Source organism: Hypanus sabinus, chromosome 27, assembly GCF_030144855.1.
Source record: "Hypanus sabinus isolate sHypSab1 chromosome 27, sHypSab1.hap1, whole genome shotgun sequence".
Classification (NCBI taxonomy): domain Eukaryota; kingdom Metazoa; phylum Chordata; class Chondrichthyes; order Myliobatiformes; family Dasyatidae; genus Hypanus; species Hypanus sabinus.
The window spans coordinates 37,594,954-37,612,340 of record NC_082732.1 but is presented as its reverse complement, the minus strand read 5'-3'; the positions used below and the strand labels follow the sequence as shown (position 1 = coordinate 37,612,340).

The 17,387-nt window shown below is 42.6% G+C and overlaps 1 protein-coding gene across 2 annotated transcripts in view; it reads left to right on the top strand.

Moving 5' to 3' along the window:
* Positions 1-17,387, top strand: part of pex14 (peroxisomal biogenesis factor 14) — a 335,420-nt gene that overhangs the window by 241,812 nt on the left and 76,221 nt on the right. For both annotated transcript variants that reach the window (XM_059952238.1, XM_059952239.1), the window contains one exon: positions 441-523. In XM_059952238.1, the coding sequence (XP_059808221.1) occupies positions 441-523 (83 nt within the window). The remainder of the gene's footprint in view (positions 1-440; positions 524-17,387) is intronic.

Genomic DNA, 17,387 nt, shown 5'->3' with positions numbered 1-17,387 from the left:
AGAGGAAGCTGATAGGCAGATGAGAAGAGAAGGGGTGAGAGGGCTGCTAAGATGGGGAATGGAAGAAGAGGGAAAGTGGGGAGAAATTATCAGAAGTTAGAATAATCAATGTTCATACCATCACATTGGAGGCTACCCAAGCAAAATATGAGCTGTTGCTCCTCCAACCTGAGAGTGGCCTCATTGTGGCTGTAGAGCAGGCCGTGGACCGTCTCTAAAGAAATACTCAAAATAAATTGATATTCGGTCTCATTCAAAACTGGTTCTGTGTGTGAAATAATTTTTGCTCCTAAATGGTACATAATGCTGCTTGAAGGTTAGGACTGATGGTTGTTGATGTAAGGCAGATTTCATTCAATGCTAGACAATTCAACAATATGAAGTTCTGTTTTACTGCTGATTACTTATTGTACTCATTGTGACATGTTAATGTCTTCCAGACCCCGGTTCCCGATGGCGGGAATATGGTGCCTTGGCAATCATCATGGCTGGAATTGCGTTTGGCTTTCACCATCTATACAAGGTACAGTTCTAGTTTTACCAGAAAGACTTTAAAACTTAAAAATAAATTACAACGAGCGGCCACATTATTAGGTACACTTGTACACTTGCTCATTAATGCAAGTATCTAATCAGCCAATTATGTGGCAGCAACTCAGTGCATAAAAGCATGCAGACCTGGTCAAGAGGTTCAGCTGTTGTTGAGACCAGATATCAGAATGGGGGAAAATATGATCTAAGTGCCTTTGACCATTGAATGATTGTTGGTGCCAGACGGGGTGGTTTGAGTATCTCAGAAACTACCAATCTCCTGGGATTTTCATGCATTATAGTCTCTAGAGTTTGCAGAGAATAGTGTGAAACACAAAATATTCAGTGAACTGCAGTTCTGTGGGTGAAAATGCCTTCTTGATGGGAGAAGTCAGATGAGATATTATTGGTGGCACCTCTGCCTTCAGTGATGACCAAGTTAATAATAATGAATGGAACCGTGCAAAGTAGTTAGTGTCCGGTGACCATGTTGGCTTTGAAGTAGGTACAGACTCATTCTGTGGGAATTCTGTAACAGAGTAAAGTTGAATCTCCAAGTTCATATAAAGTTATTAGCAAAGTGCGTATTGTTCATCATATACAGGTGTCTCCCGCTTTACGAATGTTCACTTCACGCCACTTCACTTTTACAAAAGACCTACATTAGTAACCTGTTTTCGCATTACAAAGAGGATTTTCACTTTTACGAAAATTTTTCTCATATAAATTCATGGTCCCTTGCTTTATGCCATTTCAGCTTAAGAAAGGTTTCATAGGAACACTCTACCTTTGTAAAGGGGGGAGCGCCTGTACTACTCTTAAGATTTATTTTCTTGCAGGCATTTACAGTAGAGCAAAGAAATACAATAGAATCACTGAAAAATTCACGCAAAGACTGACAGATAAATAATGTGCAAAAGAAAACTAACTGTGCAAATACAAAAAAAACAAATAATAATAAATAAAACAAACAAACAAATAAGTAATACTGTGAACATGAGTTATAGGATCCTTGAAAGTGGAATCAGTTCGTTGTTGAAGTTATTCATGTTGGTTTAGAAGCCTGATAGTTGTGAGGCAATAACTGCTCCTGAATCCTGGTGGTGTGGGACCCAAGGTTCCTCCTGTACTTCCTTCCTGATGGCAGAGGGGGAAAGAGAGGGTGGCTTGGATGGCAGAGGTCCCTGATGATCGATGGTGCTTTCTTGTGGCGGTGTTCCTTGTAGCTGTACTCAAAACTGAAGACGGTTTTTCCTGTGATTGGCTGGGCTGTATCCATCACTTTTTGTAGGTGTTTCTGTTCTTGGGCATTGCTATTTCCATTCAAGGCCATGAGGCAACTAGTAAGGATACTCTCCATTGTGCATCAATAGAAGTTTGTCAGAGTTTTAGGTGACATGCCAAATCTGCGCAAACATCTAAGAAAGTAGAGGTGCTACCGCGCCTTCTTTGTGCTGGCACTTATGTGCTGGATCAACGACAGATCGTAGGATATTGATCCTGGTTTTCCAGGATAATTCTAAGTGTGTCATGCTGCCGCTGGAAGGTGAATGCAGTTTTAGGGTAATCCACGAGAAGCAGGTGATGGCTAGTTCATTGCTTGTGAAGATCAGGAGGTAAGAGAGTCTTTATGAGAGACGGCATGATAGTTGGTGATTGTAGAGGACAATTCTGGACCTGCTGACTCTGGAGCAGTAGAGACACAGGAACCACTGGGATGTGGGCTCTTGGGTAGTAGGATCCTTCCTGCATTTCCTCTTCTCTTCAGCAGTCGCTGTTCTGAATTCCTCAGAATTCTTGGCTGCTCTGTGGATCAGCGTTCTCCTGCAGCCACTCGTTGATCTTCATATTTGCCTGAGAGAGCTGCTGCTGAAGTTGGTCTTTGCACCTCTTGCGAAGAGCAGTACGATTTCTCTTGGCCTGAGAGAGTTCTCCATAGAGTACAGCTTTCAGTAACCTGGACTTGTCCATGTGAGACACATGGCCTGACCAGCGGAGCTGCAAAGTGGCTTCAGTGCTTGGAAGCTGAGCCTCCTCCAGGACTTTGTTGTTGAAGCCACAATCCTGCCAGCCGATACCCAAGATGGAGCAGAGGCAGTGCTTGTGGACGCGCTCGAGCAAGCTGATTTGCTTGCAGTACAAGACCCAGGCTTCGGAGCTGTGTAGCAGCGTTGTGACAATGGCAGTCTTGTAGACCTGTATTTTTGTGGACAGACGCAGCTGATGGTTCTTCCACACATGTTTCTGGAGGCACCAGAAGGCACTGCTGGTTCTGGTGAGTTGATTGTCAACATCCCTTACTACTGTAGTACTGTTGGAGATGATGCTGGCCAGGTAGGTGAACTACTCAGCCGTGGTGAGAGAATGGTCATCAGTGGTGATCTGAGGTGGGTTGTAAATGCCACGAGGGGCTTTTGATGGAGGATTATGTTTTTTCAGACTGACCAGTAACCCAAAAGCCCATGCAGCCTTGGTGAACTGAGTGACTGCAGCCTGCAGTACATCCTCTGTGTATGTGAGAAGAGCACCGTTGTTTGCATAAAGTAGCCCGAGAATGGGTTCTTGCAAGGTTTTTGTTCGGGCGAGAAAGCAACAGAAATTGAAGATATTTCTGTCAGTGCCGAACTGAATGTAGATCCTCCTTGAAGTGGTCTCTTTTGCTTCCCATAGCATCATGCTGAAAAAGATGGCAAAGAGCATTGGAGCCAAAACGCAGCCTTGTTTCACGCCGGTACTGATGGGGAATGGGTCAGATAGGTCGCCCATGTGTTTAAGCTGACCGCTTTGGCCTTCATGGAGCTGCTGCAAGATGGTGAGAAATTTCAGGGGACAGCTGAGTTTCAGCAGAATCTCCCAGAGACCATCGCAGCTGACTGTATCAATGACCTCGGTCAGGTCAGTGAACAGTCCCATGTTCTGTTCACAACACTTCCCCTGTATCTGGCATAGAGCAAAGGTCGTGTCAGATGTGTCTCTGTTCGCTCTGAATCGGCACTGACTCTGTGAGGTTGCCTTTGGCAATGGTAGGGATGATTCTGTTCGAGAGAATTCTGGCAGGGGTGTTCCCAGCAGGGTAACACCTCTGTAGCTTGAGCAATTTGATTTCTCCCCTTTGATTTTGTACAGGGAGACAGTTACAGTGTTGCCTAGGTCATTTAGACTGAACCTTTCTCCCAACAGAGTGTGAACAGCTTGGTGAGTTCGCTCAGGAGAATGTCTCCGCCCATTTCCGCTGGGATCCCATCTGTGCCTGGGACTTTATGGCATTTTAGCTTGGAAACAGTGGCTTTTAGACTTGACAATTATCCCAAAAAGGCTTTTGTAGTGCTCTGTCCATCACATTATGGAGGCTTCCTTGTCTGTCAGAAGGCTGGAGCCGTTGCACGAGTGTAGAGGGGTTTGAATATGACAAGTCAGACCATACATTATATGCAGTGGTGCATAGATGTTTTGAATGTCACCGTTGTCTGCATAGTGCTGCATTCGTTCTGCTAGGGCGGGGGTCGGCAACCTGCGGCTCCCGAGCCATTTGTGGCTCTTTCACCTCTGTGCTGCGGCTCCCTGTGGCTTTGGGAAATAATTGGTCAGTATTTAATTAAAATGTATTTTATGTTAGTTTGTTAGCTTTTGAAATGTAATTATGGTGATCTTGTACAACCTAAGTGTAGCGACACATTTCCTGCCACATCCGAAACGGCTCACAATTAGCCAGCATTCCGGCTAAGGGAGATAGCCTACGGGGGTTTGTGAGTACGCGTCTTTTGCAGCATCTGCGTCCATGGGGGCTGGGTTGAGGGAAGCTGAAAAGCAAGGCTGTTTAGTTCGAATAAAGCTATCTTTGACTGCAGTTTACTGACACCGCTACAACGTGTTTTTATCGCTGGCTGTCCAGACGGAAGGTGCTGAAACGCTTTGTCGCGTGTCTGGAAGAAGTGAAAACTTTCCTGGGCAGCAAAGGGCTCACCTTTCCTGAGCTGGAACAGCCAGAGTGGCTGGAAAAGCTACACTTCATGGTAGACATGACAGCGCACCTGAACACGCTGAACACAGCTCTTCAGGGGAAAGGACGTACAGCCCTGCACATGTTGGAGGATGTTTTGGCATTCGAGCGCAAGTTGACAGTGCTTGCCAGAGATTTACAGAAAGGCACTTTGTCTCACTTCCCCAATTTGAGAGAGTTCAAACAAGGTCACGACATGATAATTTCGGAGTATTTACATTCTGCAATCATCGCAATGCAAACATCGTTTGGGAAACTCTTCTGTGAGTTCAGAGAGGAAAAAAACACATTATCCTTCCCGGTCACTCCCTTAAGCATCGATCCTTCCCTACTGAATACGACTGCATTGGCAGGTGTGAGTCAACCTGATCTTGAGATGGAACTGGCCGACATAGCCGACAAAGACATATGGGTGTCCAAGTTTAGACGCTTGACAGCAGACCTTGAAGATGTTGCCCGTCAGAAGGCCGTTCTTGCTCAGAAACACAAATGGAGTGATATTGAAAACCTCACAGATGACAGCTTGCGATCCTGTGTAAAGATGAAGGTGACATCATACAGCCCTGATGTGCAGACGCTGTGCGCTGAGGTCCAGGAGCAGAAATCCCATTAACCAAGTATGATAAATATTTTAATTGCCTATTATTTTACTTATATTCATATTTTTTCATTGTTCAGTGAAATAGTCCTTTTATTTTTCAGGATGACAGCTGGCTGACGTTATTTTTGGTTTGCTGCTGGCGGAAAATTTAAGTTCGGCGTTTTTCATAAATACAAGAAGGACTCAAATAGACATTGAATATTTTACTTAAAAGTAACTTTCAACCCAACGTCTTTTTTTCGGAGTTCAAAATGTTTTTGTTGCATGCAGAAATGTAATTTCGTTTTCTCTGCAGGAGTTCATCAATTTCATAAATGCAACACATTATAGTTTGTTTATACATAGCATAAAGGCAAAAAAAACGTTGTATGCAGTGTTATTTCATTTTAAATGTCAAACGGGTTTTGCGGCTCCCAGTGTTTTCTTTTCTGTGGGAAACGGGTCCAAGTGGCTCTTTCAGTGGTAAAGGTTGCTGACCCCTGTGCTAGGGCATCTGTCTCTGTTTGGCTTGGAGGGTGTTGCATGCAGCTCTGTATTCTGCCTTGGCCACTTGGTTGTCAGGTCTAGACAGCACCTCTTGATAGGAGGAGCGTTTCCTCTGGAGCAGGTTCTGGATTTCAACATCGTTTTCATCAAACCTGTCTTTGTTTTTTCTTGAGAAGTACCTAACTATCTTGACACCTGCATTTTGAATGGCAGTCTTCAGGTGCTCCCATTTCTTTCCCGTGTCGGAATCTACTCTTGGCGTGCCTTTGTCGAGAAAATTGCTGGACTTCCTTTTATTTATTTGGGACACTGCGCCGCTTAATTGGGGCAGAAGAGTGTAGCTGAATAAGCGCCAGTTTCTTCCTTAGCTTGATCTGGTATACATCTCGAGGCCGAAGAGCTTATCCATCTGTTGTCCCTTTTTCCTTATCGCTGTCTTGATAGGTAGTCTAACTTTCGCCCTGACTAGTCTGTGATCCATATAACAGTCTGCGCTCAGCATGACCCTGGTATGTAGAATATTCGACACATCATTTTGTAGGTAACATGTTGTTAAAAGGTATTGGTTTAACCATTGATTTTTTTTTACTCTAAACACAGTGGATTCCATTTAATTGGGCCAGCAGTTAATCAGGGCAGCCACTTATTTGGTACAACTGTTAAAGAAAAAAAATCGAGAAAATTGCTGGACTTCCTTTTGTTTAATTGGGACAGTATGCCACTTAATTGGGGCAGAAGATTGTAGCTGAACAAGCATCTGTCTCTAGTCCTTGTGTGGCCATCAGACACTACACCATGCTTAGAACGAACAGTTTTTAAATAGTGTCAGATGTGTGTGTTTATGTTCAAAAGCACTGAGTTGACAAGAAATAAGCATTAAGAAAATTCAGAACTGTTTTGCTCACTGCAGTTTCAAGCATCCAAAGCTTGGAGATGCCAAAAACTTCCAGAAGTGTAAAAGAAATGATTTCATTACTTCAACAAGTTAGGAATTATGAAGAATTTGAAGGTATTGACATTCATCTTGAATGGTACAATGAAAATGAGGATTTGGAGGAGGTAGTCATCGAAAGCATTGTATGAAGGCAGTCCATTATCTGTGCCAGGTGTCTGCATTGATTTTGTTAATTTACGGTCAGTCAAAAGAACACGACAGCATACACTGGATAAATTCCTCCATCGATAACTATTAAGAACTAATACAAAGTTTTATTGTACTATCGTAGTATTGACAGTATTCTAATTTGTTCTGTATTTCATTTAAATACGTAGTTTGTTACTCATGTGATCTACTTTATACCTTTTTAATTATTTCCATGAAACTTAGGGTAATGGGGACAGCTGCTTATTTGGGCCAAAATGTATTGGTCCCAATGTGTCCCAATTAACCAGGATCTACTGTACTTGGATATGAATATGAAAAACTAAATATATCTGATGACAACACTTGGTTACCGGTTTCTATGACATTAATTCTTGGAACTCCCTTGAGTAGCTTGCAAGCATTTTGTTCATCTATTCAATTCAACAACTGATGCCCCGATATTAATGTACAGCATATCAGCTGTTGTCTCATGTACTGTTCTACAGTAATGAAAGGAATGTACGCTACACAGATCAAAGTCGATGTCCAGTTTAGAAGTGAAAGAGCTTTTTATTTCCTGATCTAATATATACTTTTGCAACACCCACAATAAAATTTACTGAATCTTGAACCAGAAAGAAAACAAAATTAGTCTCGCTTGACAGAATCAAACCGCGGGTGTCTTTTGCTTTTAGGTTTTAATTTAGTATTTGCCAAGCTGTAAGTAACCATTTAGAAAATTATTGTAGTGGGTAAATGAGACTAACAACAGAGACTTTAATACATTTTCAAGCCTTCAAAATCCTAAAATTACAATAGCTACCAAAAGCATGACCACACAAGTAGCGCTTCCTCGACTGCCTCATGCTTTGGTCTCATTTACTGATATAATTATAATGAATGTTTCAGTTTGTGTTACGTTGGTACTGGGATCCTTGAGCTGATTAAAATTCTCGTCTGTATTGTGTGCTTTTATCAGCTTTGTCTAAAATTCCATTTTGAAAATGCATTGGAATGATCATTATTAAAAATGAGTACTCTTAAACACTCATTTATATTTGATTGTCAATTATTTTAATCAGACCCTTTGGAGGTCTGAAGCCAGAAATTCAATATTTGCACTCCTGTTTATTTCACTCACTCAGTGTTGTGATACCTCCCTTGTTTGTTCATCTTATTTCTCTCACATTTCCCTTCTGATTCTCTTGCTAAAGTTTTCTTCACTTTTAGTTTTTCTCTCTCTCTTTGACTCGGTTTTATTTTCCTTCTCACATTAGTCTTTAATGGACACGTTCGTACTTTCCTCACTATTTATTTATTTAGAGAAACAGCACAGTAACAGGCCCTTCTGGCCCTATGACTCCCTGCTATCCAATTACACTCCTGTGACCAATTAATCTACTAACCCAGAGCAAGACAAACAAAATGCTGGAGGGGTGGTGCAGTAGCATAGTGGTTAGCATGATGCTTTCAGTTCAGGGGACCTAGGTTCAATTCCCACCACTGCCTGTAAGGAGTTTGTGTGCTCTCGTTGTGACTACATGGGTTTCCTCCGAGTGCCCTGGTTTCCTCCCACAGTTTGAAGACGTACTGGTCGGTAGGTTAATTGGTCACATAAATTGTCCCGTGCTTTGTGCTGAGACCTTTCATCAGGACTGGAAAAGAAGAAGGAAGACACCAGAATAAGGAGGAGGACAAGCTAAGTGATAGGTGAAGCCAGGTGGGTGGGGGCGGTGGGATGTAGAAAGAAGCTGGGTGATGATAGATGGAAAAGATCAAGGACTGGAGAGGAAGGAATCTGATAAGAGAGGAGAGTGGACCATGGGAGAAAGGGAAGAAGGAGGGGCACTGGGGGAGATGATAGGCAGGTGAGGAGGCGAAGAAGTAATAGGCCAAAGGAGGGAATAGAAGAAGAGGGGAACAAAAATTATCAGAAGTTGGAGAAATTGATATTCATGCCATCAGGTTGGAGGCTGCCTCTACAGAATATATCCAACCATCACGGCAGAAGAGGAGTTTATGGATCGGCATGTTGGAACAGGAATGGGGATTGAATTAAAATGGTTGGCCATTGGAAAATTTCACTTTTGGCCGAAGGAGCAGAAGTGCTCGACAATCTTTAGGATGTGGGAGGAAACCAGAGCATCTCAAAGAAAACCCTGGTTTGCTGGCGCAATAATTGAATTACGCTAACACCTATGCTACTGTGCGGCCCCCAATGTCATTTCGACTTTTTCTATTTCTTTTTTTAACCATCACATATTCCACTTCCCACTCTATTTTTGTATTTGCTTGTTGGGTTTGGTTTTGGTATTCTAGTCTTCACATTGGATCTCATCAATTGTCTGATGTCTTTTCCCCTTTATTTCTCCAAATGATCACCCTTCTGTGCCTACGACCTGCTTTTGAGCCTCAGCAACTTTCCCTGGGTTGCACAGCAAACACTGGTCCTGCAGACACCTTCATGACTTGCCCCACCCCTCCAGGTCACTGTACCCCTAACATGCAAACTCTGCACTCCCTGTGCCACAGAAATTTCATCACCACCTTCCACCTCCAACCAGCCCATCCTCATTCTTGATACCTCCCTCAGGCTATTGGAGAGGGTCCAGAAGAAGTTCACAAGAATGATTCTGGGGAATGAAAGTGTCAAGGTATGAGGAACGTTTGATGGTTCTGAGTCTGTACTGGCCCTAAAAAATATTGAAAGCCCTAGACAGTGGATGGGGAGAGGATGTTTCCTATTCTGGGAGAGTCTAGGACCAGAGGCCACAGGCTCAGATTAGAGGGATATCCATTTAGAACAGAGCTGAGGAGCAATTTCTTCAGCCAAAAGATGGTGAATCTGAAGAATTTGTTGCCATAGACAGCTGTGGAGGCCAAGTTATTTGGTATATTTAAGGCAGATGTTTATAGGTACTTGATTAGTCAGGGCATCAAAGGTAACAGAAAGAAGATAGAAGAATCAGGGTTGAGAGGGATAATAAATCAGCCATGATAGAATGACGGAGCAGTTGATGGCTGAATGGCCTAATTCTGCTCCCATGTCTCATGGTAATTGATAAAATACAAAAGCTTTCTTCTGTATCTAGTTTCCATAGCTGCTCTGATCAGCACCTATTTTCATTTTAGCACTTTGAAGATTCAGTTCATTATGAATTTGTAACATCTTCCTAATAAAAACATACTGGTTTTTCATGAAGCTAAGTATTCAGTGTTTTGAATAGTGGGATATAATATTTGGTGTAGTTTCACCACTCAAGGTCACAGTAAATGAATTGCCAAATCAGGCTGCTGAAACCTGCCAGCATGATTAGCATCAAAGTCATAATTATACAGTTGTTGCGACAGTGGACTTTGCAGGATATCTGTATTTGGAGCTGAAGAACCACAGATGCTGGAAATCCAAAACAGAAATAGAAAATGTCGTAAGCATTCAGCATCCATGGAGGAACAAAGCAAGAGTTGGTAATTCAGGAGAAGGGTGCTTCGTCAGAACCAGAAAAAGTTGGAGGGATGGAGAGGATAGAGTCAAAAAACATTACAGCACAGAAACAGGCCCTTCAGCCCATCTAGTCCATACAGAACAATCAATCTGCTTGTCCCATCAACCTTCACCTGGACCATACCCCTCCCATCCACGTACCTATACAGATTTCCTCTTAAATGTTGAAATTAAACCTGGTAGCTGGTTTCACACTCTCACCAGCCTCTGAATGAAGAAATTACCCCTCATGTTCCCCTTAAACATTTCACCTTGCATCCTTAACCAATGAATCCCAGTTCTAGTCTCACCAACCTCAGTGGGAAAAGTAGGTGTGTCAGCACCCATGCCACCCCTGTATTTGCCAACGTGGAGCAGAGAGCAAGTTTTTAAATTTGGCAGGAGCAAAGGATGGTGGGAATGGTGAGGGTGGAGCGCCACAGGAGGGGTGTGAGACGGGTGGCAGAAAAGGAGTGCTTGGCGTTGGGGGAGGGTGGTGACGTGGGTGCAGACATGCCCAGTCCTGAGACATCGGGCAAGGTCATTTGATTCCAAACAATTTGTTTATTGATCATTACAGAATGCCTCTGGTGCTTCCCGCTCCCTCTCCTCTCCCTGCCCCCTTTGTACTCTCAGCCGGTATCCCTCTAACCTTTCCTATCTATGTTGTCTGCCTAGCATTGTGGGTTTGTTATGTTGACACTGGAATGTGTGGCGACACTTTGGGCTGCCCCCAGCCCATCCTTAAGTTGTGTTGTTTGTTAATGCACTTGACTGTACATTTTAAGGTGCATGTGATAAACATATCAGAATTTGAGTCACAGGAAGAGAATGCAATCTCCACACAGGCAGTACCAGGGGTCAGGATCGAACCCACGTTACTTGAGTTGGTACTGAGCAACTCTCCTAGCCACATCACTGTGCAACCCTCAAAGTGAAACCTTATAAGAAGAGTGTTGAGATAGGAGAGTCAATTGGAAGCTTTTTGGAAGCCGATAAACTTACACATGCAATAGTTGTGGTTGTTATAGGACAAGTCGTACTAACTGTGCCACTGATGCAAATGATTGTTGCTGATGAGGCATTCCTCCCAAATTAAGTCCAGACCCATAGTGGACCTGGCATAGGATCGAAGACCCCACTAATTCTAATGCAAATTCTCAACTTGAGACAACATGTGATGTTTAAAAGGATTCATGGTTGTTTGTTTTCACGGCCTGGTATGAAAACACCAATGCCCAGGACAGAAATGGCTACAGAGGGTGGTGGATACAGCCCTGTCCATCACAGGAAAGCCTTTCTCCACCATTGAGCATATTTACATGGAGCGCTGCCACAAGAAAGGAGCATCCATCATCAAGGACCCTCACCTTCCAGGCTATGCTCTCAACTTGCTACAACCGACAGAAGCCTAGGTCCCACATTGCCAGATTCGGGAACAGTTATTACTACCAGCAGCAGGCTCTTGAAACAGTGTGGATAACTTCACTCACCACAAGTCTGAATTGATTTCACAGCCTACAGACTCACCTTAAAGGACTCTGTGACTCCTGGTCTCAGTATTTTTATTATTTGCACAATTAGTGTTTTTTTGCACATTCTTTTTTGTCCGTCTTTATTTATCTACAGGTACTCCCCGAGTTACAGACAACTCATACTTACGAACCGAGGAAGGAGAACGCCATCCGCCATTTTAAGTCGATGCCTTTGACACTGTGTTGTTGAGTGTGTAACTTTGTATTTGGATTAAATTTTTCTTAGCAAGATTCACCCTGACCACCCCCCCCCCCCCAAATTCCGGTTGGCTGGTGGCGCAGTGAGATCAGCGCCAGGCTCGAGAACGGAATTTCCGGAGTTTGATCCAGTGTCAGACTGCTCCCGTGTCGGGTTGATGTTGATCCAGTGACTCCCGTACCATCCGTGCCAGGTTGATGTTGAGCTCGCAACTCGACCTCGTAAAAAAAACACTGCCACCTCCAGTTTAAATTCCCATGTGGAATATTGTGGAGGATCAAATACCCAAACCCAGCACAGCCCCCACTTGTCCCATTTAATCTGTCTCAGTGCGGTGGACTTTAAGACCTGGGGAATTCAGTGCGATGGTCCTTAGGACCCAGCGGACCTTGGGAGCCGGCGGAGGTCGGGACCCACCGCCCGCAGTGTTTCTGTTCCGTTGATGGGAAGTGATCGTGATTGAAAATAAAGTGGAGATAATAAAGCGCTTGGAAAGAGGTGAAACATCATCGATCATTGGAAAAGTGTTAGGCTACAGTCGGTCAGTGATCCAAACTATTTTAAAGGATGAAGTGAGAATAATGGAGCATGTGAAAGGCCCTGCCCTGATGAAGGCTACAATTATTACTAAGCAACGCAGTGGTTTAATTATTAGAATACATACATTTCTTAAGTGTTTTATATGCATAGAAAGGTAAAATATATACTATATACTAAGACAAATGTTTGACTGACTGATGCTAAGTAATACCAGATGTACTTGTTCGGACTTCCATACAAATCCAACTTAAAGACGGACTCAGGAACGGAACTTGTTCGTAACCTGGGGACTGCCTGTATAGTTTTATGTAAATTCTATTGCATTTCTTTAATTTACTGTAAATACCTGCAAGAAAACCAATCTCACAGTAGTATGTTGTGACATATGCATAATTTGATAATACGTTTTACTCTGATTTTTGACATTGAGACCAATCTCCCCAGCACTGAAGCCTTAATTGCACCCAGATGACTGTCAGACAGACCAATGTAGCCTGTTGTGGTTGTTCAAGGGCCAAATTATGTTGAATGTGACTACTAATTCAAAAGAGCTGCTGGAAAGTAACAGTAACCATGACAGCGACATTGCAGAGTGCCAAACTCATGGCATGTCCAACGCCAGATTTTAGCAACATGTTCCATAGTAACAACAATGTTCCATAGTCTCGTTGAAACACATTACCAGGTGCTTCGATAGCGGGGTTGGGATATGTCTCCACCAAAAGAGGTGTAAGGCACTCCTTCCTTCTGCTAACCTGCAGGTCATCATTGGGCAAAGTGTACACCTGCTTAGCCCCTGATCACAGTCATATGAAGCGATAGGAGCAGGCGGTGGATGGTCATACGAGCAGCTGGTGCATATCAGAAGTCCTGGTTGTGTGACCACTGACGTCAGGCAAACGATGTCTGAAGAGTATTGATAACGGTTGGGGGGGGGGGGGGTCACCCGTTTTGTAAAGACACTGCCCAGAAGAAGGCAGTGGCAAACCGCTTCTGTAGAAAAATTTGCCAAGAATAGTCATGGTCATGGAAAGACCATGGCCTTCTATGTTATATGACATGGCACATAATGAAAAAAAAATGCTCAAAGGAAAAGATTCAAAGATGTTATCCAATCCTCTACAAGAAAATGTAATATCCCCACTGACACCTGGCCCATAGCCGTTCAAAGGATTCAGTATGGCACCGAGGACCTTGAATGCAAGTGGTGGCACGCAGCAGAACTGAATGGGCAGTGGAAAGAGCACATCACTTCTCAAAGTGCCCTTTGCCTGCTATGTTCAGTACCCACTGTCTCAACTGTGGCGGAGTCTGAGAACCCATCTTTAGCATAATTGATCTCCTCAAAGCCCATTGAAGCCCATTCCAAATCCAAAAAAGATGAATATTTCAAAGTGACTGTTTTTATTACAGGTGGTGTTGTTGCAAATTATTACCCATGCAGAATAGGTTTAAACTTTTGTAATATCATGACTGTGATAATTTGAACTGTGAATATGTTTGTTACCGAGCAACACACACAAAATACTGGCGGAACTCAGCAGGTCAAGCAGTGTCTATGGGGAGGATAAAACAGTCGATGTTTCAGGCCGAGACTCTTCATCAGGTCTGGATGGGAAAGGCGAAGAAAGAGATTGAGGGAAGAGAAAGAATATGTTTCAGCATTTATCACTCTCCATAAGTGCAGCCTGACTTGCTGAGTTCCTGCCTTTCATCAAGACTGAAAAGGAAGGGGGAAGAAGCCTGCGTAAGAAGGTGGGGGAAGCGGAAGGAGTGCATCTTAGCCTGAAACGTCGACTTTTTATTCCCCTCTCTGGATGCTGCCTGACTTGCTGTGTTCGTTCCTCCAGCATTTTGTGTGTGTTACTCTGAATTTCAAGCATCTGCAGAACCTCTTGTGTTTATGCAGTTGTTCAGAGGAATTTCACTATCCTTTTTGGTAATCACTGTGATTTTTATTTTGGATGTGGGCAAACTGTGCTCCAAACATCCTAGTCCTGTGACAGTATGCCCTTCACAATTGCATTAAATATAATTGGAAACAGGAATACAGCAAGACTTTTTTTAAGATGATTAAGCAAAAAAAAACAATTATTTTAAAAGGCTCAACTAGTAGTTGCATTGACCTGCTTTCCTCCCAATGGATTGAATGTCAAGCTTTATTCTTGTTTAATCCCTCTTTATGAGGAAGATATTGTCCAACTTTATCTTGTACTAAAGGGTATCGGATAGTAAAGTGCATACAAAAATAATAGACCATGTGCTTTTGCTGTATAAATATTTATTGATTATTTAAGGTTTTCCTTTTTAAGGCATTCTAAAGTTGAATACAATCGACCTTAGTAAGCGGCAAGCCACATGATAGATAATAACACAGGAAGATCAAATACTGCTAAACAGAGCAAATATGTCAAAGCAGCTTGTGACTGGGACTTTCCAGTTCAGCAATCCTGCCACAGGTTTGGAGTTGATACCAGAGGATTCTATAATTCTGGCAATTCAGGGTCATAGATAATGACTGAAATGGCATGAGAGTTGCAGTATTCGGGATTATAGGCTCCAGATCAACGTTCAGTCCTTCTTGAGATTCAGACACCCAGATTTCCCCTCTGACTAGAAAATCATCTACATGTAAAAACATCTCAATGTGGGTGTCATGGGTTGTATGACTTGCCTCCTGAGTCCCAAATCTTTTCCACTGTCTGCAAAACACAAGTTAGTAAAGTGATAGGATGCCATCCAGTCATCTGGGTGAGTGCAGTTCCAGAAGATTAATATTTCCACCACTGCCTGTAAGGAATTTTTATGTTCTCCCCGTGTGTTTCCTCCAGGGGCTTTGGTTTCCCCCCACAGTCCATAGATGTACCAGTTGATAGGTTAATTGGTCATTGTAAATTGTCTTGTGATTAGGCTAGGATTAAATTGGGGGACTGCTCAGTGGCATGGCTCACCGGGCTGGAAAAGGGCTTATTCCATGCGGTATCTCTTATAATCAATTGATAAATAAACAAACAAACAAATCAGGGTTATAGAGTCATACAGTGCCTTCAGTCCAATTGGTCTATGCTAATCAGGATGCCCCATCCAAGCTAGACCCATTTTCCCGCATTTGGCTGGTATCCCTTGAATGGTCAGACTCTAACTTTTCCTATCTATGTACTTCTCCAACTGCCTTTTAAAGGTTGTTTTTGAATCCGCCTGAACCACTTCCTCTGGCAGTTGACTCCACACATATACCATCCTTTGAGTAAAAGAAAAAGTTGCCCCTCAAATTCTTTTTCCCCGCACCTGAAACCTATGCTCACTAGTTCTTGATTCCCCTAGAATCAAGAGATGGAGTGCATCTGCCCTCATGATTTTGTACAGAGAAAGTAGTTGAGACAGTGCTTACATCCTGGGAATGAAGATATAAAATAAAGCCTGTATCAGATAAATAATGCAGAGATTTCAGGAGGAATATTTTATATTCTGTAATTTATCAAAGCAGGTGTTTACATGCAGCTTGCTTTTTACAGAAGTCAAGTTAAGATGGGTTTGAACTTTTGCACCTGTTTAGAGTTGTCATTATGTGGATATGTGCGGCAGATTAAACTTTAGCTAAGTTGGGTTTCACTTTTTCTGTTTGAAGTTGGTTGTTTCAAATGCCATATTATTTGTAAACTGCTACGAGAGTACACATTTAATATCTTAAGTTTCCAACTCACTGTGAGCAATGTTAAACTACAAGGAAAATTCTAGAAAAATAACATTTCTACACCCTCATCCAACAATTTAGAAGATATTTTTAGGTAGGTGGATGGATAAGAAAGAGGGAGGTGGGCCAATCATGAGAAAATATGATGAGCATAGCTCCCATTGAAAAGATTCTGCAGGTGATGTAAACACAAAATTGTTGGAGGAATTCAGCAGGTCAGGCAGCATCTACGGTAGGGGTTCCCAACATGAGATCCACTGACCTCTCAATTAAGGTAGGGGCCCATCGCATAAAAAGGTTGGGAGCCCCTAATCAGGTTCCGCTGAAGGGTCTCAGCTTGAAATTTTGGCAGTTTATTCCTCTCTATAGATGATCACTGATCTGCTGAGTTCCTCCAGCATTTTGGGTGTGTGTAGCATAGGTGAGTGAGCACTTCCGTTTGCATGTACAGATTTTCTCTGCTTCCAACTCACTGTAAGCAATGTCTGGTCAGACCTGCTAGAACTAAAACATAATACTTATTCTATAAAACCAAATGGGTATTGGCATTTTGTGAAATAGCTATAAACATCTTTAAGTATGGTTGGCAATAAGAAAAGTAATCCTAAATTGTTGTTAAGACCTGTGGTTCTATTGATAAAACCTGACTCCAATTAAAGTTACTTAATGGCTAAATGAAGAGAAAGGGGGCAAATAAAACACTAATTGTTGGTCTTGCCTGAAAGCTTCTAATTCGTAATTTCCTTTGTGTGCTTCTAGTTTAAACTAAAGAGGGTTGTATTATTGGAAGAAAATTAGGTCTACTAACTCTCTTGCACTTAGGGGATGTTCTTCCGGTGATTGCATTTATTTTGGGAGTTGGAGATAGGATTGGCTTCAGAACTCTGTGTAGTCGCTATTCTGATAAGAAATTCCATGCATATTGAACATATGATATGTACTCAAAAGTTAATTTGTAATCTTTCCTTATAGACAGTATTTTTAGTTCCGTCAGCAGATGCTGTCTGATCTCCTGACAGCTATACTCTTTTGTTTTAGCATCTCTAGCATTTTTCTTTTATATTTATTAACTTACGGACTTCAGACTCGTAAATGTAATGTTTAAGGAGTACCGCAATTTCAACAGGCTAAGATCCTATTTGCCTATCGGTGGGTCAGATCTGCTGCCCTGAAGCCTCTCGTCTGTCCCTGTACTCTGCTGCTACACCCAGAGTAACGCTGGGTGTGTTGTTC